Source organism: Gymnoscopelus braueri, assembly GCF_963280865.1.
Source record: "Gymnoscopelus braueri genome assembly, chromosome: 15".
In the NCBI taxonomy this organism is placed as follows: Eukaryota; Metazoa; Chordata; class Actinopteri; order Myctophiformes; family Myctophidae; genus Gymnoscopelus; species Gymnoscopelus braueri.
The window spans coordinates 12,807,623-12,829,146 of record NC_137620.1 but is presented as its reverse complement, the minus strand read 5'-3'; the positions used below and the strand labels follow the sequence as shown (position 1 = coordinate 12,829,146).

Genomic DNA, 21,524 nt, shown 5'->3' with positions numbered 1-21,524 from the left:
TAATCCTAGTGTTTACATTCTGCCAGTGACCCGAGGAGCTTGCTCCCAGTGAGAAAGTAGCATGACCTCAAACCACCTGGCATAATGCCAGTTGATAAACTCAATTAAACTCAGCTTACTTCTCTAGCCCAGCGATTCTCAACCTCTGGGGTGGCGCCCACTGCCGGGACATAAGGATATTGCAAATGGGTCCCCAAATGATTGGAAAAAACAACAACATTTTATTGATAATATAACATTAATATATATTTTTTAAATGGGCATATTGTGGCTATGTATGTACATATAATCAATACAACCAATATTTAAAATATTGGTATGCAGTTACATAAAAATGAATTTAGGCATGTGTAATTATCCATAATTACTGTAATATTGAAGGACAAGATGAACATTTATTATTATTATTCACCCACTGTCTTTCTGAACATCCCTCACTCACTGGTGGGGAATCCTATTCTTGTGTGTGTTTATGTGCGCTGGCTGTTTGTATCATAGTTTAGTGTGTACGTGCGTCTGCGACACACTGCCAGATTGTCGGTAGACAGCCAGTCTCTCTTTCCCAGTCATCCAGCTGTCAATAAGTGATCTTATGCAACACGTAGCCTAATATAAATATACATATAAGGCGGCATGCTGCTGTTGTCAGGGTCTGGGGTAAATAAATAAACATAGTACATTTACATCGGAGCACTTTGTGCGGTGGTATTCTTTGAAGGACAACATTTTTCACCTATATAACATTGCAAAATCACAGCCTGTCTCAATTAAAAAGATGCAGAAAGAAGTGTCCACACAATTGTTACCTACAGGCTTATTGTAAGGCTCACAGACTTTCATGGATCGTGATTGTGGAACCCCATGGCTGTTTAAGGAGGGTTTCATGGACTGCAGACCGTTTATTATAGTAGTTGTTGTTATTATTGTTGGTGTGCATCAACCTCCACCCTCCCCTCTCTCTCTCTCTCGCACAACTGGTCAAGGCAGATGGCCGCCCAGGTTCTGTTTAAAGGGGAATTCTTCTGGCTGCCGTTGCCAACTGCTTGCTCATTGAGGAATCGTTGGGTAACTGTAACTTAAACATTTAAATGCATTCTCAGCGTTCACATTCATTTTTAAGGGCCAACGCGTTAACTATCACCTACTGCAGTAGCCCCCTGTAGACTGTACCATATTGACTGTCTGAAGCTGTTCCTCGCTTCATCACGCCAGTCGAGCAGGCGAGCTTATGCCTGCACGTACCGTAACATTAATTAAATGATATAGATTAGAGATGGAGGCAACCGAGTAGGACCTAATCAAATATTTGAGATTATATTATATATATAACAATACACAATAATTAGGAAAAACTGTCTCTGTTTTATCCGTTATTACTTATCTGTTAAGGTTTACAGCCATCTGTCGGATTAGTTGATAAGCCATTTGATTTGAATGGTCTTACCACTGACTTACCACTGTTAATACTGTTAATACATGTATACTGTTATTGAACTTTGACTACATTTATATTTATATCTGTTAATAGCTCGTACAACACAAACATTCTGTGCGATCCAAATCCAGAAGGCCAAGCAGGAGTTCCTTTTGTTTCAGGTGCTTTATTCCTAATCTCTGTACTCTCTCTTTTTTTTTATTGTTACTATTTTATCACCCCTAGCTTTTTCCGTATCGGTCCTGTTTTTCATAACTGCGATATACTGCCATGACAACTGAATTTCCCCAGTCCGATCAATAAACGTCTATCTATCTACTTGCCTTGTAAACTATATGAGAGTAAATGATACCTGGCCTGCACATGCCTGGTTGTGGGATAATGGAGAAGTACACGTTTCTGTGCTGACCTTCAGCATAGAACAAGGTTTTGCAGCAGGGAGAGGAAGTGATGTCGTGTGTGTGTGTGTGTGTGTGTGTGTGTGTGTGTGTGTGTGTGTGTGTGTGTGTGTGTGTGTGTGTGTGTGTGTGTGTGTGTGTGTGTGTGTGTGTGTGTGTGTGTGTGTGTCCTCACAAGAGTAATGGTTGTTTTATGGTTAAAAAAATATGTTTTTAGAGTTAGGTTTACAATAAGGAGAAGTTTCAGGTTGGGGTCAAGAATAGGATTCCGAGTTAGATTTCTGCTTGATTACACTTAGTTTCGCGCTGGTGTCGTGCACCAAAAAAGATAGCCGATCTACAGGCTCGCAGCGCGTCGCGTTGTGAGCTTGTAGATCTGCAATTTTTTAGCTTTAGCTTACACTAAAAAAAAAAATTGGGGGGGAAAATGCCATTCATAAAATCGACGCCCTAAAATGTTGGTGTCCTCAGAAGTATACTAATACAAACGTGTGTGTGTGTGTGTGTGTGCGTGCGTGAGTTCCACATACTCGTGAGCACGCTCCTCCTCTTGCACTGCTCCTCCACGCCGCCATGCTTCTTCCCCGTCAGGGTGTACGGCGTCTCGAACACGAAGCGGCTGATGTTGTGGGCCTTCTCGAAGTCCGTCTTCGTCTCCGGCGCCTCCTTCTCCTCAAAGTGTGGCTTGACAAAGGTCACCTGGATGTAGGCGAACTTCGGGTCCAAGTCCTTGGGGTTGACCTGTAGGCACGGAGGCAAGGACAGGGGTGAAAACAGGGGTGGTAAGCAGCTCACATGTGGTGTGGGCTTACCACATACTGTATGATGTGTATCAGGTACTGTACCTGTCAAACTACTTCACAAACGTCAATGACGTCCATAATCACAACACCAGAGGGAGCTCCACTAACCACGTTCAACCCAGATCTGGCTCAAACAAGGGGTTCAATTCGTTCTCCTGCAATGCCACTAAAATGTGGAACGCCCTACAAACAGTCGTAAAGGAGTGTAAATCCCTAATCTCCTTCAAAACCGCTCTAAAAGAGCACTTACAGATGGCTGCAATGTAATGGCTGGCCACTGTAACAAGTCAAAGCCCCCTTACAAACTGTTTACTGTACTTTCTTTTTTTTTGTTGATTTGAACTGTTTATATGATGTTTTGCATAGTATTGTATATTTGTCTGTCATTAAATGTTTCGATGAATTGAGTACAAAGGACCCCAATGGAAAACAAGCCATAGGCTTTCTTGGGTTTAAAATCCTCTTAGCAGACCTTGTATTGAACTGTACTTTCCTGTGCTTTTTTTTAAGCAAAATGCTAATAAAGTATTAAATCAATCAAACAAGTCATACAGGCCTGTATTTACTTAAAAAAAGGACTTGCTGATGGCTATAGAGAATGTTTTGCCAAACATAATGAGATCAATACAAAAATAAAGTTGATTGTACTTTTCCTAGGTCCCACGCAGGGACGCGGCTTCTTAACCACGTCCCTGTGTGGTTATAAAACAGCCTCTTCAAAAGTTTGCCGGCGTCGGTGAATGTTGGTTTGGCATCTATATGGCTCTACAGTGGAGATTGGTGAGGTGTTCCAGAGCAAACACAGGGCGATTCAATTAGCCAGATAACTCCTCTTTTTGATTGATTGAGTATTTTATTAGACAAAAATGCTAAACAGCACGAGTACAGTCAAACCACTTGGTCTAAAAGGATAACTACAAAAAAGGCCTTGCGGTCTTCAATATCATCACAAATATAAAACACTATGTAACTTAGTAGAAAAAAAGGGGGGGGGGGAATGGGGTAAAGAAAGGGGGGGGGTCGCCTGTCTAAGGGAGAAGTGATAATTACCTCCCCCTTTGGCCTCCTGAAAGGTGAATTTTCAGGGCTGTTTTAAAGGAAGCCAGTGAACCACATTTTTTAAGGGATAGGGTCAGGGCATTCCACACTGGGGTAAGGAGAATTTAACCATCAACTGTGGGACTTCTCTACACCACAATCCTGATTGTTAGTTCAACTCTATTGTAAGTAAAAATGTACCCATAATGGTACATTTTTACTCTCTCAGTGTCGATTTTACTGTGAAGTGGGGGACTGGCAAAATCGTCAAATGTCGTGTTTTCTAACTCTGAACTGACATAGCAAGACGTAAAGCCCCCCACCACGTGAACTCAGGGGTCCCATACAGGGGCACATTCATTACAGCTGCCTTTGCCGTTACCTTGTTGGAGTCCTGAATGATCCGGACATATTCTGCTCCAAACTTGTCCCCGTAGAGGGCCAGCAGGCGCTGGGAGATCTCAGACAGGCCAGTGAGTTTGGGCTCCTTGTAGATGTACTCCTTCCCGTCCTCCTCCTCAAACAAGCCCTTGCCCGCAAGAAACAAATTTGGCCGTTAAATAAACATGTAGATGTACTCCTTCCCGTCCTCCTCCTCAAACAAGCCCTTGCCAACAAGAAACAAATTTGTCCGTTAAATAAACAATGTGATGAAGCTCCCTGTTGGGAACAGTGCCCGTCAGGGCACGGCAGAAAACGGGTTCGACTGACGCCGGGACAGCAAGATGACTTTTTATGCAATTAAATATGTGACAAGTGCTAGACAGGACTGGATGGCATACATCATGATTAACTGTAAATGATAAGACTTCCTGCAATGAATGTTTATTGATGCTGCTGTAATGCTAATCGTTTCTGTGAAGCCTCACAACGTTCATATAGTACAAAAAAATCTAGAAAACTAGCTCTACTACTGTATATACAGAACTGTACATCTTAAAGGGATAGTTCACCTAAAATCGATTAGACACCCCCATGGAGACTTCATGGATATTTGTTTGTTTTTTGTCGCATTCCTAAGCCAATAAGTTGATGACCAGCGGACCGGTAGGCAGCGGTTCCGGTAGGAGACACAAAGGAGACTCTTTGTGTCTCCTACCGGAACCATCAAATTCATCAAATTATTGGCTTAGGAATGCGACAAAAAAATAATAATACATGAATTCAAGTCTCCATGGGGTGGCTAATCCATAGAAGAAAAAAAAATTGGGGGGTGAACTATCCCTTTAATGTTGCAACTAATAAATCATGCCAAAGGAATAAATACCCACACTTTTCCATATTGCAGTTATTAGAAAGTGGCATCTAGATGCCTCCATTTCTGAGGCCTTGTGGAAGACTTGATGCAATATTGTCTGCTAGCTTATCTCCATAATCACTTTAGGTAACGTAAACACGTGAGTGAAGTGGTTATGACGTTAAGTCCTGTGTGATGTGTAAACATTTGAAAACATCCTCTCTGTGGGAGAGCGCATATCACATAAATAAGGCTACTACAGCTGGCCTGGTTTCAAATCCAAGAAGGTGGCCGCACACACTGGTAACCAAAGTGCCAATACTTCATTTTTTGACACAGAGTAAAAAGAAACCAACGTTTAGGCAGGTTTTTTTAGCAGGCCTTCTTCAGGGTAGGGTTTCAAATCCGACCTGAGGCTCATTACTGCCAATGGTGCTAAGTAACTAAGTACATTTACTGAAGTATTGTACTTAAGTAAAATCTTTAGCCATTTTTACTTTACTTGAGTATTTCCAATTTTCTATACTTTCACTTCTACTCCACTTCATCTCAGAGGCAACTATTATACTTTTACTCCACTACAATTATTTGAAAACTTTAGTTATTAGTTACTTTGTAGAAAAGCTCACAATGTGTTGCGATGCGACGCAAGCCGAACTACAAGCTAGTGACGCGGCGAAGCGAGGCATTATGAGCGTGTAGTGTGGCTATTTTCACAATATTTATCTGTGGAAACAGAGTCAAACTAAATGTAATGCCTACAATTCCAAGTGCTTGTCAGAGTGGGGGTCCATAGTTCAAAAATGATTATTTTGGTGGGGTCGCGGCCTGACAAATTAAAAACAGACAGACACAATGCAGAGCCTTCTCAGCCAAAATCACTAATGTGATGTGCCAAGGAACGCAAGAGCTCAAGTGCAGGCTGGATAAACAATATCTATCTATCTATCTATCTATCTATCTAATGAAGTTATTTGAAGCAGACAGTGCCTCTTTATTGTAGTTCGGACATCATTGCAATTGCCTCTCTCCGTCAGGAGGAGACAATGGACAAAAACTCCTTATATGGTTATGGCCCAGTCATAGTGACATGAGAGTGACGACGTGGTCGGCCGGACCTCCCATTAGCCCAATTTTTAATATAGGGTACTCACCTGTCCATAAAAAGCCACCCTGAAGTAAGTCCCCAGCATCCTGCGTCTGGAGTGCATCACCTCCATGATCTTATTGTAGGCCCTGTGCAGGGTGTTGTACAGAGCACTCAGTTTCTGTGGAGACAAAGGACGTATAGGGGATTAGAGTGTAATCGATTATAAACTAGGAGATTATGTGGATCTTGGGATCCACAGAGAAAAGGCGTGGCTCCAGTGTGGATCTCGGACTTGGCGTGACTATCCTGTGACATCAGTCAGCTATGACGTCAGTTATCTATGACATATCTACGACAAATGACTCCAAATTTGGGCAATTAAAGCCTGATCACTGCCACATGTGAGTGTTGTTATTTCTATGGCCTTCAGGCAGCATGCACAAAACATTTGCAGATATCGTTCCACACCCTGTCATAGACGGCTAGCCTCTTGCAGAGCCACACAGTAAACAATGATCAATTGTCGGGGAAAAACATTTTCCATCTGGATATTATGTTTTAAATGTGGTGGGAGAAGGCTATTGTGTCAGTGGCGGAACAAATCAAAGCCGGGCCGGGAGGCACAGCACAGTGATCAGGCCACCCCCTGCGCACCCACGCGCGCACAGCGCGCGTGCGTGGGTGCACATCCCACGCGCGTGCGAACATTTTTGCGGGTTTGCGGCGGTTTTGGTCACTTTTTGGGGGGCTTTTTGTCACTTTATTTCGGTTTTAGGGTTAGGGTAGGGTTAGGTTAGGGTTATGTTGTTTAATTCTTATTTTTGCCTGATTTTACCGATTTATTATCTGACGGCACGGGCCCGCGAGGGTCGCGGGCCGGGAGGCGGCCGCCTCCCTGGCCTCCCCGGACGCTCCGCCACTATATTGTGTGTATAATCCGCAGTGTGCATGCATCTTAGCAGCTTTGTGTAGCTTTGTATCGGTGATGTGTGCAAGTCCTTGCATATAATTCTTAAAGAGTCAGTACCACTTGCCTATTTCCTCCTAAATAATGATCATTGTGTAGTATTACTATTATAAAGCCTGACTTCTTTAGAAAACATTATACTGGATTTGACTTTGTCCTCCCTACTAGTAGTCTCACCAAAGCACTTCTCTCCCTTCCCATCTGTCTCCTTTCCCAAATGGAAACAGCAACCTTTTTAAACACATCTCCTATTGGTAAAAAACAACAACAATGCTTGTGCAACTAAGTCATTAGCAGGGGAAATAAATGCTTTTTGCATGTGTAGATTACATTGACTATAACAAAGTTCCATGTTCTCTTGACTATACATTTCCTGGTTGTTGAGGTGCGTTCACATCAGGCGCGACACAATTATTATTTTCAGTGATGCAATTCAATATCAACGTCTGCATTCGCCCGCTTGCCAGAGAAGCAACAGTTTGAGCATTTGAGCAGTTGAGCTTACAGTTAGCAACCGAAAAATACACAGGCAAGACACCCTCGTACATTTTAACCACATCGGGTGGTCTAGACTAGAGCAGTAGTTCCCTGGGACAGAATTCCATGGGCTGGCCTGGCACTGCAAGACAGGCTGTAATATTAAACCATCGTGCATTGATTGACACAGGGAATTATTTTGGGGGTTCCCCATCCCCATAATGATTAGCTTAATGTGCAACATTGTTTTCTCACTCAACATTAAAAAAAATAACATAACAGTATGAGTGTACTGTATACTGCACATTTCTAAAGTTACAATTTAAGGATTTTTAGACCTTTTAATATCAAATTGGCTAAATTGTCAAATATTACTTAAAGGGACTACACCATGAATTTGAACTTTTCCTTCTTTTTTTGTGTGTTTTTGGTCTCCCCTACCTTTCTTCTATCCCCCAAAATACCCCAGTTTGAACACTCAGGCTTTCACAGCATATCTGGGGTTTTCTGTAAATTGGTCTCAAAACAGACCAAACTGATTTTCACCCGAACGTGACGTTTTTCTTTTTTTTTTACTTTTTCCACACAGAACCAGGAGATAACATGCATACAAACTGGCTCAATAGCGCCCGTGCCAAACAGGACAATGTGGTATTTCAGGTGAAAGTGCTTTATAAGCCAGAGAGAAGTTAGTTGGAATGAGTATAGCTGAGGCTTGATTTAGGCTCAAACCTTTTGAAAAACGTTTGAGGGACATAAACAATATGATATTAAATATTAAATATATATTTTAAATTCATGGTGTAGATCCTTTAACACATCGGGTGCCAAACACGGTCTGAACCGTGTTTGCGCAGAGTAGCGGTCCGGTGCCGAACACGGTCCAGACCGTGAAATATGTCTTTTTGTTTTTTTCGTTTTTCTCCACACGGGCGGGGCTAGAGCAGCTCTGGGAGTACCCATTGTGATCTTGAGAAGGATAGGCCAGATAGATCACCGGGAAAAAAAACATGGCTGCCATCCACTTCCTGTCTATTTCCTTCTTTAAAACACCTATATCTCCGAATCTGTTTCCGGTGGGGAAAACCGGTCATGCGCGATGCGCGATCCCCCCCCATTGTAACTCGCGAGTGAAATGTTATCGTTCCAGGCTGTAGCCAGGGTCATCGCGCAACATGAATGGATGTTTTTTTTTTACATGGATTTGCTCCTCGTGGAGTCTAGAGCTTTAAACAGCAAAGCGCAGTCAATGGGGAGAATGCTGGCACCCAACGTAAGTTGTTATGAAAAAATGCTGGCACCTGATGTGTTAAGAAGCCGAAGCTGAACTACAACGGCTCGCAGTGCGAGGCGTTGTGAGCTTGCAGTTCGTCTATTTTCACAATATTTATCTTTGGAAACCGAGTCAGACTAAATGTAATGTAATGTAATGCCTAAGTGGTTGTCAGGGTGGGGAGTCCCCAGTTCAAATATGATTATTTTGGGGGGTTGCGGCCTGAAAAGGTTGGGAACCCATGGTCTACAAAGGAGTAATATTAACTCCTTAGACAAATTAAAAACAGAAAAAGTACCAAACTGTGTCTTTAATGGACAGACACAATGCAGAGCCATCTCAGCCAAAATCACTAACGTGATGTGCCAAGGAACGCAAGAGCTCAAGTGCAGGCTGGAGAAAGAGGATACATTTTTCACAGTGAGAATTATTTTCCGTAAACCCCAGCCCTATAATAGATTAGCGTGCTTGTGCTTTCTAACATAAAAAAATAACCACTTTGCAAAGAAAGGAATGGAATGGCTGCGGCGTGTCCTCCTTGTCACACAGTGTGTTTGGACGTGGTACCTCAAACTCGTGACGTTTCTCGTACACGGGTATGATGAGCTTGGCGATGTGCGTGATGAGCTCGTAGCGTTCGGCCTTCCACAGTGCCTCCACACACACCTCCAGATGTTCAACCAGGACCTCCTAAAAAACGGTTTTAAGGATGACTGTTAACTTCACACTGTAAAAGTACAGGGTTATCAAATCAAAACTGAACCTCAAACTGAGATAAAATTATAAGCTTAGAGATGGCATCATTTTATGTCACTTTACACTTCTCCAGCAGCCACTACTAGACATTCATGTTAGTCTCTAATGAAAATATGTACAGTATATTTCAATGTATTTTTGGTATATTTTAACATGGTATGTTGCATTGGTGAGTTATCACAGGGCACTTATGTGGGTTGGGTAACCACACCCAACCTGGTGTCCCTATTTTGGACATGTCATTACAGGCATAAAGTTTACTTTTTTCCCCAAAAATGTGTCACTGAATGTATTTTTTTCAAAAACAGCAAAAATAGCAGCTCTATAAGCTCACAAATCCTTGCGATGCTGTCGTTGTGAGCTTGCTATTTTCACCGCATGATATCGTCCCAGATCTAAGTATAAAATAGGGGGCTGAAGTAGTTAAGAACTAGAACTGCCGTTGCTTCGAACACACTTGCACTTTTTGCCAGCTACTCGGCCCTGTGTCCACTCCGTTTGTATTATGTGTCTTACCTCAGTGTAGTAAACGTCCTGCATTCCCGTGTCTTCCTTCATGGCCGCCTCTTCGTCGATGTTAAAGGTTATCTTCTTGAAAGCTGCCAGTCCACTGGGGAACAGCTCTGACGGAGCCACGGACGAAATCAATGTCAATCAAAGGTGGCCCAGATTATTTATACATGTTAATGATACAGTGAAACTACGTCAAATAATTGTGTGCATGTGTGTGTCAGTGTTAATTTTGTTGACTAAGACTAAAAGACTAACATTTTGATATTTAGTCGACTAAGACTAGACTAAGGGCGGATTCAGACTGGGTCCGATTGATTCGAACCGTTCCCGAGTACGGTTTGGCCTCTCTCAGCTGGCCAGCATTCACATTGGCCAAAATTCTTCCGTACTCGAGTACACGTCATGCAACAGTAATGGTAAATATGTGCCTCATGGGGGCGCTGTTGACTATGGGGCTTTGGGAGATAGAGAATGTCATTCACAGAAGAAGAGTCACTTGTCAGAGTTTAAAGTGAATAATAAAGTTTGACTGTGTTCCTGACGTTGTCTTGAGTTATAATAATAACAGAACAACAATACACAACCAAAGCAGTGTGTGCATTGGTCTTTGAAACCTCAAAATGTAACGTTGTCTCTCGCGTCTGTTGATCATCGGGTCACTCATCGCGTCACTGATGCATCCTTGGTATTTTAGCAGTGACGTCACAGACTAATCCTTGGTATATTTATCCTTACATATACGTTCGCCTGATGTGTTTTTTGTTTATTATTTTTCACGGCTCGCGCTACTCAAACACTAGCGGGATTATTATTTCTTGTCAACATTCAAGTAGAACTATGAGAAGGTATAACCCAGCTAAAATAATGCGTCATTATAAAAATATATAAATTATATATGATTAGCAGTCCACTTCCTTCTCTTGGTACGGATGGATTCACACTGCCGCGTTCCGTTCCCGAGTCCGCAGCAATCGGACCCGAGACTACCTCCACAGGTTGTTTCGGGTATGGTACGGTGATGCGTTACGGGGAACGGTACGCTACGTTCACACTACCACAACATCTGCCGTGTGGTCCAGGGTGCGCACCCGGGACCATAGTCTGAATCCGCCCTAAGACTAAACAATGTGTGTTTGTGTGTGTGTATAAAGGGGGGCTTTCAGATACTAATGCTGCATTCACACTGGCAGATACAAAGATACAAAGCTATACAATATTTGCAGCTTTGTAGCTGTTGTATCTTTTGTAGCTAGCTACAAACGTCGGCTGTATCTTTGTATCTTCATGTCGCTGGCTTCCATTGAAAAAGAATGGTAGCCCGTATCTTTGTAGCTGCCTGTGTGAACACAGCAACTGCATCCCCTAACATCAAAATGAATTATGAACGAATGCTCGTGAAAAGTGCAAAGGTTCTTACTCTGTATCATCAGTTCAACACCTGTTTCTGCCTAAATATCAAAATAAATTAGTGAACATTTGAAAGTGGCACAAAATATTGCACAATTTGCATATTCTTTGTTTAAGCAGCCTGACCTGAGAGCTGTGTCATCTACAGTATCATATTATGGAAAGCAGCGGTGCTGTTGTCAGTTACGAGACTGACGGATAATGGATAAAAGTGGTGCTGCGTGCGTGTCGTGTGGCATTTACATGCCAGTACACAGTCGTATTATATGGAAATGAAGACCTACAATTAGTGGGCTTTTATATTATATATTCAAAAAACCTGGCCAGAGAACAGAGGCTTTGTTTTAGGCTGTTAGGCCTTTTTGTGGTTAGGGCGGAGTCATGTTTGCATACTACTGGATTGGGAAATCAGCAGTGTCAACAGCAGAATGGCACACACATCGCCTGGAGGAGTGAACCTTTAGAGGTGCTGAGCCCTCGGTCAGTGTTCGATTTGTTTTATAAATTTTTTTTGTGTGGATTTTCTGCCTTTATTGATAGGTTTTTAAAGTGAAGATGGACAGGAAAGAGGGAGAAAGAGACGGGGAGAGACACGCAGCAAAGGTCGTCGGGAATGGGACTCGAACCAGCGACGCGCTGTCAGGCTTCATTGAGCCTAGGTGCCCGGACCGCTACGTCAGCGGTCCGGGCCCAGTGTTCAATTTGATGTAGTTATTATTGCTATTATTAGTCTTTTTGTGCCAAGTTCTCTCAGTGTCAAGAACAATTCCAAGACGTCACCGTGGTGTGGGGTGATGGCTGATTTAAGCACATGGTCTGACCTGAGTGCGAGTACACAGCTGCTGTGCATCTGATCGATCAGTAAACATGTTTGTACCATCTGCCTAACAGTGTGCCTGACCCTGAGTGTGGAGGAACCTCCAGCAAAGTCATGCACAAAGCTCAAAAATTGCGGTTGACATTTGCCACAAGGACCAACTTTTGTTTTTATCTACTGCACCTAGCATTTTTTTTGCCAATCGGTACAAATTATCTTTGCTCCCATACAGTAGAATCATCACTTAAACGCTGAATGAAACCCACCTGGATGTTAAAGGAGTAGTTCACCCAAAAAATTACTTATTTCCTATAAATTACACACCCCATGAAGCATTGAATTCATGGAGATTTATTCGTTTTTTTTCCGCAATCCTAAGCCAATAATTTGATGATAATGATAAGACCCTAATGTATCCGGTAGAAGACACATAGTCTCCTTTGTGTCTCCTACCGGATACAAAATTAGGGTCTTATTATATTGGCTCAGGAATGCGACAAAGACAAAAAAGTCTTCATGAATTCAATGCTTCATGGGGTGTGTAATTGATAGGAAATAAGTACTTTTTTGGGTGAACTACTCCTTTAACACATTCCATGCCAGAGTTTAATCTCATAATGTACTCACCAGTGCCAGCGTTTTATTGTTGTTTTTTTCATGTCGCCACAGACCTCGCTAAATAAGTTAAAAGTGCGCGTTCATTTGGTTCTAAACACACAGCGGATCTGTGAGAAACGGCCAGCGAAAAAAGTTTCCAAATCCGAGCCGCCATCTTGAAGATACAGCGGATCAACGCTAAACAGTGATCAGCGAGGAGAAAAACAACAACCGAGAAAATAGAGTTTTAAACAGGATCCCAGACAGGAAGCGGATACGATCGAAAAAAACGGAACCCGAATAATTCTGTTTCCGACCGGAAACCGGAAACGGAAATGGATAAAAAAAAAATCGGAAAGTGCACCTGGGGAAATTTCAATGGGAATCGGCGGTTCGCGTAGATCTACGCGATTGGCACGCTGCGGCTTTAAATAGGTTCGCGTAGATCTACGCGATTGGCATTCAATGTGTTAAAGTACACAGCAAAATCCTGAGTGTCAATTTAACTGTAAGATTGTTATGGGTCAATTTTTACTGTCCGAGTTAAATAAACTCTTTAACATTTTACTGTGCACTGTGTAAATGTCTCTGAATGTTTTTTCTTGTGTGTGGGTGGAGGAGGACAGAGCAGATGCAGGGCCTTACTTTTCCTGTGGAGGTACTCTGCCACCAGTGCAGCTACGTGGACGTAACACATCGCCGCCTGTTGACACAAGAACAAAGACAGAAGGACCCAGTGAATATCGTCGCTGTCTGTCTTTTTCGTAAATGAATGCCCTACTTCATCATACAAGAGTGTCACACGGAAGCAGTGAAAATAACAGACCTACAAGCTTATAGATCGGCTATTTTCACTACTTCGATATGTTTTTAAAACTATAATAAAAAAAGGAATGTTTTGGACATGCAAGGTTTCCGCCCAACAGCAGGAAGCAATATATAACTTTACTGGACATGGAAAAAGAGAGGTCAAGGCCAGGTCTACTGTTACTATGGAGATATAAATATAACTACACGGAGAGAGAGAGAGAGACAGAGACAGAGACAGAGACAGACAGACAGACAGACAGACAGACAGTCAGTATTAGAGTTGTGTTTATTCATTTGGACACCCCATGTATCGAAGCCAACCATTCCATAGTGCTGTCATGATGTGTTTAACTGGGCAAGTTAAACACCTTAGCAATACAACATCTCTTCCCACTTGTGCAAACGGTGTTGGTTAAATGACTTGCCTAAAGCAAATAAATGGCGGTTTGCAGTTATTTACGGATTTCGCCATCTGTCATGCATTATGACATACTGTGTAGACAGTACAGTGTCACAATTTGCTCAGTGTCAGTGCAGTTACGCTAATCATATTTGTTTCCCTTTCAACGGCCACTGCTGTTGACCAGGAGTGGCTCTGGGTAGACTGTAAACACTGCTGAGCTCCCGTGACTCATGTCTTATGATCTTATCGTGCGCCGTAGATAAGATCCATGCTTGGTGTGATGCCAGCCAGTTTCGGTACAAATGGGAAAAACAGATGGATCCGTGTCAATCAATGCACGATGGTTTAATATTACAGTCTTGCAGTGCCAGCCCATGGAGAGGGAGAAAACAATTGAGCTTCTCTGAAAGTAAGTGCCTGTTCATCTCAGATGAACCCGGATGCCGCTGCTGGCAGGAGTCGACATGTTTGTGGCAATGACACTTTGATTGATTGAAACCTTTATTTATTCTCGAAAAGAGCATTGAGGTTCACCCTCATTTGCAATGCTGACGAGATTACATACACAAAAATCAACAATTAAGGCACATACAGGTATAAAACACAGAAACAACAAAATAAACCATAACAGAACATTTGTAAGTAAAAAAATATTACATGTTGAGGTAGGGAGATTTAAGAGCAGGTGATTAATTTGTCCATAGGATATTGGGGCATTAATTTTTAGCGTGAGTTGTACAGTGTTCCATGAAATAGGAGCATCAGAGCAGAAAGCAGATTTCCCCAGTTCAGACTGAACAGGTGGAACCTCAAGTGTAAGCCAGTCACTTGAGCGGGTCTGGTAAGTGCTTTTTTCCCATTCTAATAGTAATGTAAGGTAGGGTGGAACCTTCCCATCGATAGCCTTAAAAATAAACTGATACCAGAGCCTATCTCTTCTCTCAGAGAGGGAGGACCAACCTACCCTGTCGTAAAGGGTACAATGATGGGTGCTGTAGCTTTCACCAGTAATGAATCTAAGTGCTGAGTGATAAACTGTGTCTAGGGGTAAAAGGGTAGTAGGAGCAGCATTTCTATAAATTACATCACCGTAATCCAATACTGACATAAATACAGCTTCAACAATCCTTTTCCTGCAGATCATCGGGAAGCTGACTTTGTTTCTGTAAAGAAATCACATTTTTTGTCTTAATTTGGTGGTGAGCTCAGCAATGTGATGTTTGAATGATAGACACTTGTGAGCCACAATCCACTTAAGTGAGGCTAAAGCAAGGCCTGTGACTGAAGACAGAGCTCTTTTAAAGATTGTTTCTTTTTGTTTGTTTAGCATTTTATGCTTCATTTAGATAGCAGGAGTTGAAACCAAGGGCATGTCAGAAGGGAGACATGCGAGACGTGACACAAGTTCTTGGGTCCTCGTGACTCAAAAGGAGTATGGTCGGTGCACTAACTCAGTGTTTCCCAACCCCGGCAATCAGACCTTTTTTGGGCCGCGAGGATATGCTAGGTGTGACGAATGAAAAAGAAAGAAATCAACCCCTCCCCCCAGAACAATAGATGCGTTACCGGCGGAAAGATGCTAATGTCTCCGGTAGGAGACTCAAAGTTGACACTTTGAGTCTCCTACCGCGTTGTGGGCCGCTGCTGCCTTAAGCCATTGCTCATCGTCCTTCGCGGACACACATCCAGTGAATCGACCCTTGCACATATAAATGCGAATGTGTGGCTTTGTCTTCATGGGGCCATCACCTGTACTCGCCTGGCAGGTACTCAGGGGTGAAAGTGGGTCGGAGACTCGGAACGGGCCGATACGGAGGACCTGAACGTCGTACCGGCGAAGAGGGGCAGTCCTGTCCCAAAAGCCCATGTTATAACCTGCCATGATGAATGTCCAACAATAAAACACTACATAAGTGTTAGATTTCTTATAAAGTGCTTAAATCGCTCCAGGGTGTTAGTGTGAACGTAATCCATGTAATTTGTGGTGTTTAATTACTCCACGGCTGCGGCGACGTTGGCTGACTGGGGTAACCGAAAGTCTCGCCCCAAAGCACGCTACCCCAATTTGTTTTCGCGGACCAGCGGTTCTTGTATTTGTTTTACTGAGGATAAGGTTAGAAATAAGTATAGGATTAGGCATAGTTTTACTGATGTTACGTTTAGGAATAAGGTTAGGTTTAGACAAGGTTACGTTTAAGAATACCAGGTGGGCGACTGTGTTTTGGGGCGAGTGTTTTGGTATCCGTCTGTAGGGGTCAACTGGGAGCTCCGTGTGTACTTGTCATCAGTCTCAGCCAGGATACAAACTCTGTGTTCAGCAAAACAAGCTCAAGTTTCACACTAAGACAGTTGAATGGTGGCCTAATTTTTTATTTTATTTTTACAAATCTTTTTAGTAAGTATTTTTCTAAAAAAGGACTGAAGTTTCAAACAAAAAGTCTCTTTCCTTTTTTTTCTTTTTAAAGTTATTTGTTGAGTGAGTGCTATCATTAATGTTTGGATGTTGTGTTTTTAGAAGTATATTGGGTTTAGTACAAAGAAGTTTTGTAAGGTGAAATCAGACTCCTAACCAGACTCCTTTAGTACAAAGAAGTTTTGTAAGGTGAAATCAGACTCCTCCATTCAGCAGTGCACTGACCCAAGTTTATATATTTGTAGGTCAAAGACATTTTGTAATGTTTCTTTATTACATCTTGTGTACATGAGAGTAAATCTTTTGTAGCAGGAATACATTTGTTGCCTGCCATATATACACACACACACACACACACACACACACACACACACACACACACACACACACACACACACACACACACACACACACACACACACACACACACACACACACACACACACACACACACACACACACACACACACACACACACACACACACACACACACACACACACCGTATATCTAGGTGTGCCCTGGGATCATTTGGCTATGCCAGGTGTGCCTTGGCACCAAAAAGGTTGGGAAACACTGCACTAACTGGGTGGGCCACCAGGCACCACAACAGATTGCTTTTGTGCTCAAAACAAGCCCAAGCCCAGGCACTGGGTACCTGTGTTCAGGTGCTGGTTGAAAAATGCTGCTGGAGGGGGGGCTTTAAATTAATAAACATACAGACAGACAGAATATTAAAGGGTTAGTTCACCCCCAAAATGACTTTTTTTCCTAACGATTACACACCCCATGGAGACTTGAATTCATGGAGATTTTTTAGTTTTTGTCGCATTCCTAAGCCAATAATTTGATAACCGGCGGTGGCTCCGGTAGGAGACTCAAAGTGTCAACTTTGAGTCTCCTACCGGAGACATTAGCATCTTTCCGCCGGTCATCAAATTACTGGCTTTGGAATGCGACAAAAACTAAAAGATCTCCATGAATTCAAGTAATTTTTTGGGTGAACTATCCCTTTAAGCAGTGACAGCTGGACATATGCAAAGACACAGAGAAATGCAGATAAACAGGCAGATATCTGGACAGACAGACAGACAGACAGACAGACAGACAGGGAAGGCGAGGGCGTCTGCCGTCACCTCAGACAGGTCTCCGTTCTTGAGGTGCGCGCGGGCCATGCTGTCCAGCCAGGTGCGTCTCAGCTCGGGCGTGCTGGCGTAGGAGCGAGCCAGGCTGTACTGGAGGTCCAGCAGCATCTCGGGGTCTTTCTCGTGCTCCCGCATCTGAGCGGTGGCCATCAGCACCGTGCGGATCCGCTTGGTCAGGCCCTTCACCTCCGAGGGGAAGGCGGTGGACTGCGCGCAAACACACACACACGCACACGCACACACACACACACACACACACACACACACACACACACACACACACACGACAAGTAGTTCATTAGATTCGGTATAGCGTATGGCACCGAGTGCCGCGCTATGAGCTTGTAGATCTGCTATTTTTGAAAAATCTTGAAAATGTGTGCATTATGTTTGAATATATATATACTTTTAAAGCGAACATTTTTAACTCAAATCTCTGCTTCTGGGGGTCCCTGGCACAAAACATTTTCAGATGGGGGTCCGTGGCCAAATACATATCAATTTAGGGGTCCTTGGCATGAAAAAGGTTGAAAACCACTGTCATAGATGACTGACGTCAGAGGCTGGCCACACATTGGAGCCATTGCTTGTCGAAAAGAACACAAGTTGTTATCTTGTATAGCTGTATAGCACTATACAGTAACTAGGACTAAAACTATATCGTTCACCACTGTCGTTATAGTTGTGGTGTGTACCGCAACTATAACACAACTATCCACTTGAGTTGGAACGATTCTTAAAATGATGTATTTACAGCTACAGTTATAGTGCTTGGTGCGATTGGCCCGTTATGAACAGGTGCTTGGCTTTCAAACCCCCCTCTGTTACCTTCATGGCCTTGTCGCTGTTGGCGAAGTTGTTGATGATGGACAGAGACTCCTGGAAGCGCGAGCTGCCCGTCAGCGCCACGTCCGAGATCAGCTGGCTCACGGCGATGATGATCTGCCACACACACATACACACACACACACATACACACACACACACAGATGAAACACGAGGGTGGGAGGAAGGAGGAAGAGGAGGTGGCAGGAGACGAGGAGAGGTGGGAAGAGGGAGGTGGGGATGAGGAGAAGATGGGAGGGAGTGAGGGGAGATGCGGAGGAGATGAGAAAGATAGAAAGAAGAGGAGACAGCGGAACAGTAGGAGGAGGAGGAAGAAGGAGAAGACAGGCAGTGCAGGCACGTGTAGGAGGAGAACAAGGGAACAGGGGATCGGGGGAGCGAGAGGGAGGAAGAAGAGCAGGAGAGGGTGAGAACGCAGGATGAAGGAGCGAACACCGAGGTCACCAGTGGTCAGAAACTTCTCAGTGTCAGACCTTTTTATTCATTGTTTGTAGATTTTTCATGGAAAAATGGAAATTACATGGATTCAAGTTTTCATTTCAAGCAGTACAAAATCAACGCTATTGTTCAGTGTCAGATTTTAATGAGCCCAGAGACGTCCATCAACAGAACTCAGCGAGGCGCTACCGGAAAACTGGCAGCGCTTACTGACCCGCTCTTTAATGCGGGCCGAGAAGTCAGCGGGGGATGTGTTCGCTCAAATACCTGCTCCTACTCTGCAGTTGGATTATCAAAAATTAAAAACAGCCCGAGTGGAACTCTGTAGTGAACGGGGGAGAGTCAAGTTGAGCCAGAAATAATGAGTCATATTTAAGTAGGTGCTTCCCAAACTACGATAATATCCCTCTTGTTCGGGTTGTGAAAATAATGAGCTTTGTGTGAAAGGTAACGCAAGGTAAATTTGAGGAATTAAATATTCCACTTTCTCTCTCCATCTTTCTCTCTCTCACACACACACACAATATTTATTTATGTCCACATAAACAGAAGTACAAGAATGCCTTGCACAAGGGACATAAACACTGCCAGTGCAAATCCGATAATAGGAAAACAGCCAGTTACAAATTGCATATAAGGCAGAACATTGTGACATACAATGATGTTGGCAATACTTGTCAAACACAGCAGACAACATTCATGGGTAAAGGAAACAACGCCTCCTCCAAATTGAGCGGCTTCCTATAATAGCTGATACTGAGCAGTACCTTGCTGACTGTTTGGCCATTTGAAGGCCCCTCACAACCAACTTGTGCACGTGCCCTAGGCGCGTGCACACACACACACACACACACACACACACACACACGCACACGCACACGCACACGCACACGCACACGCACACACACATACACACGCACAGTGGTGGAAAGTAACTAAGACCATGTACTGTACTTCAGTAAAATTTTGAGTTATTTTTTTTACTTTACTAGAGTATTTCCAATTTGTAATACTTTTACTTCTACACCACTACACCACAGAGGCAAATATTGTACGTTTACTCTACTTTACTTGGCGGATATAAATTACTATTATAAAACATAATTTAACCACTTTAGCCCTATTTTATACCTAGGCCTACATGTAGGCTATTTGAAAATAGCAGATCTACAAGCTCACAACGGGTCGCATCGCGATGCGTTGTGAGCTTGTAGATCTGCTATTTTCAAACATTAGTAATTTTACTTTTGGTACTTTAAGTATATTTTGATGCCAATACTTTTGTACTTTTACTCAAGTATCATTTTGAACACAGGCCTTTTTAGTAGAGGCCCTAGGAGGGGTCCACGCGTACCCTCTTATTTCTTTTTCTAGTTTAGATTTTTGGCATCCATAGGACCTCTAATATAGGGATTTTGATGATCCCAAGAAAAAAAGTGGTCCAAAGTGTGTTTTTTTCAATGTTTTATTACCCCTATGAGACCTGCAGGATTGCTGGCTGAAATGCCAGCGAGACTGTCTTTCGAAGACTGTGGCACGCTCAAATTTAGACGTAGCCCAAAGATAGAGATACCATTTGATTCTAGACAACCTCAGGTTTCCAATGGGACCAACCTTGTCATGCTACCTTGTCGGGAAGGGGGCTAAATACCTAAGGATTCAAAGTTAGACAACATTGTGTCGAGGGAAAAACGGCCATCACTATTTTCCAAATGGTCCCCTGAGCTGTCACCTTGAAAAAAGTGAATTGAAATGGGTTACATGTATACCTACAAGCCTCCCCTGTACATAAATGCCACATGTATGCCAATCTCATGCAGTTTTGGGGAAGAATCATGCAGTTTATTGCATGCAGTACAAATATGTAATTTCCGCCTATTGTAAAAAGGAGACCACTTTACTGTATCTATAGCTGTATGAGACCACTGTACTGTATCTATAGCTGTATGAGACCACTGTACTGTATCTATAGCTGTATGAGACCACTGTGTACTGTATCTATAGCTGTATGAGACCACTGTACTGTATCTATAGCTGTATAAGACCACTGTACTGCATCTATAGCTGTATGAGACCACTGTACTGCATCTATAGCTGTATGAGACCACTGTACTGTATCTATAGCTGTATGAGACCACTGTACTGTATCTATAGCTGCATGCATGAGACCACTGTACTGTATCTAGACCACTGTACTGCATCTCTTTCTATATGAGACCACTGCATCTATAGCTGCATGAGATCATGTACTGCATCTTGACCACTGTACTGCATCTATAGATCACTGTACTGAATCTATAAACCACTGTACTGCATCTATATACCACTGTACTGTATATATAGACCACTGCACTGTATCTATAGCTGTATGAGACCACTGTACTACAGCTATAGACTACCTACTGTATCTATAGAATGCTGTACTGTATCTATAGACCACTCTAGTGCATCTGTAGACCCCTGTCGTGGTATGTAGACCATTGTAGTGCATTTGTAGCCCACTCTATTGCATCTGTAGACCACTCTAGTGCATCTGTAGACCCCTGTCGTGGTATGTAGACAGACCATTGTAGTGCATTTGTAGCCCACTCTAATGCATCTGTAGACCACTCCAGTGCCTCTCTAGCCCACTCTAGTGCACCTGTAGACCACTCTATTGCAT

General features: G+C 43.0%; 1 protein-coding gene across 2 annotated transcripts in view; it reads right to left on the bottom strand.

Annotated features, from left to right (window-relative positions):
- Positions 1–21,524, bottom strand: part of dock11 (dedicator of cytokinesis 11) — a 124,881-nt gene that overhangs the window by 11,078 nt on the left and 92,279 nt on the right. For both annotated transcript variants that reach the window (XM_080450692.1, XM_080450693.1), the window contains 8 exons: positions 18,407–18,520; positions 17,570–17,785; positions 13,454–13,511; positions 9,991–10,097; positions 9,286–9,408; positions 6,066–6,179; positions 4,057–4,203; positions 2,364–2,574 (listed from right to left, as the gene is read on the bottom strand). In XM_080450692.1, coding sequence (XP_080306818.1) covers positions 2,364–2,574; positions 4,057–4,203; positions 6,066–6,179; positions 9,286–9,408; positions 9,991–10,097; positions 13,454–13,511; positions 17,570–17,785; positions 18,407–18,520 — 1,090 coding nt within the window. The remainder of the gene's footprint in view (positions 1–2,363; positions 2,575–4,056; positions 4,204–6,065; positions 6,180–9,285; positions 9,409–9,990; positions 10,098–13,453; positions 13,512–17,569; positions 17,786–18,406; positions 18,521–21,524) is intronic.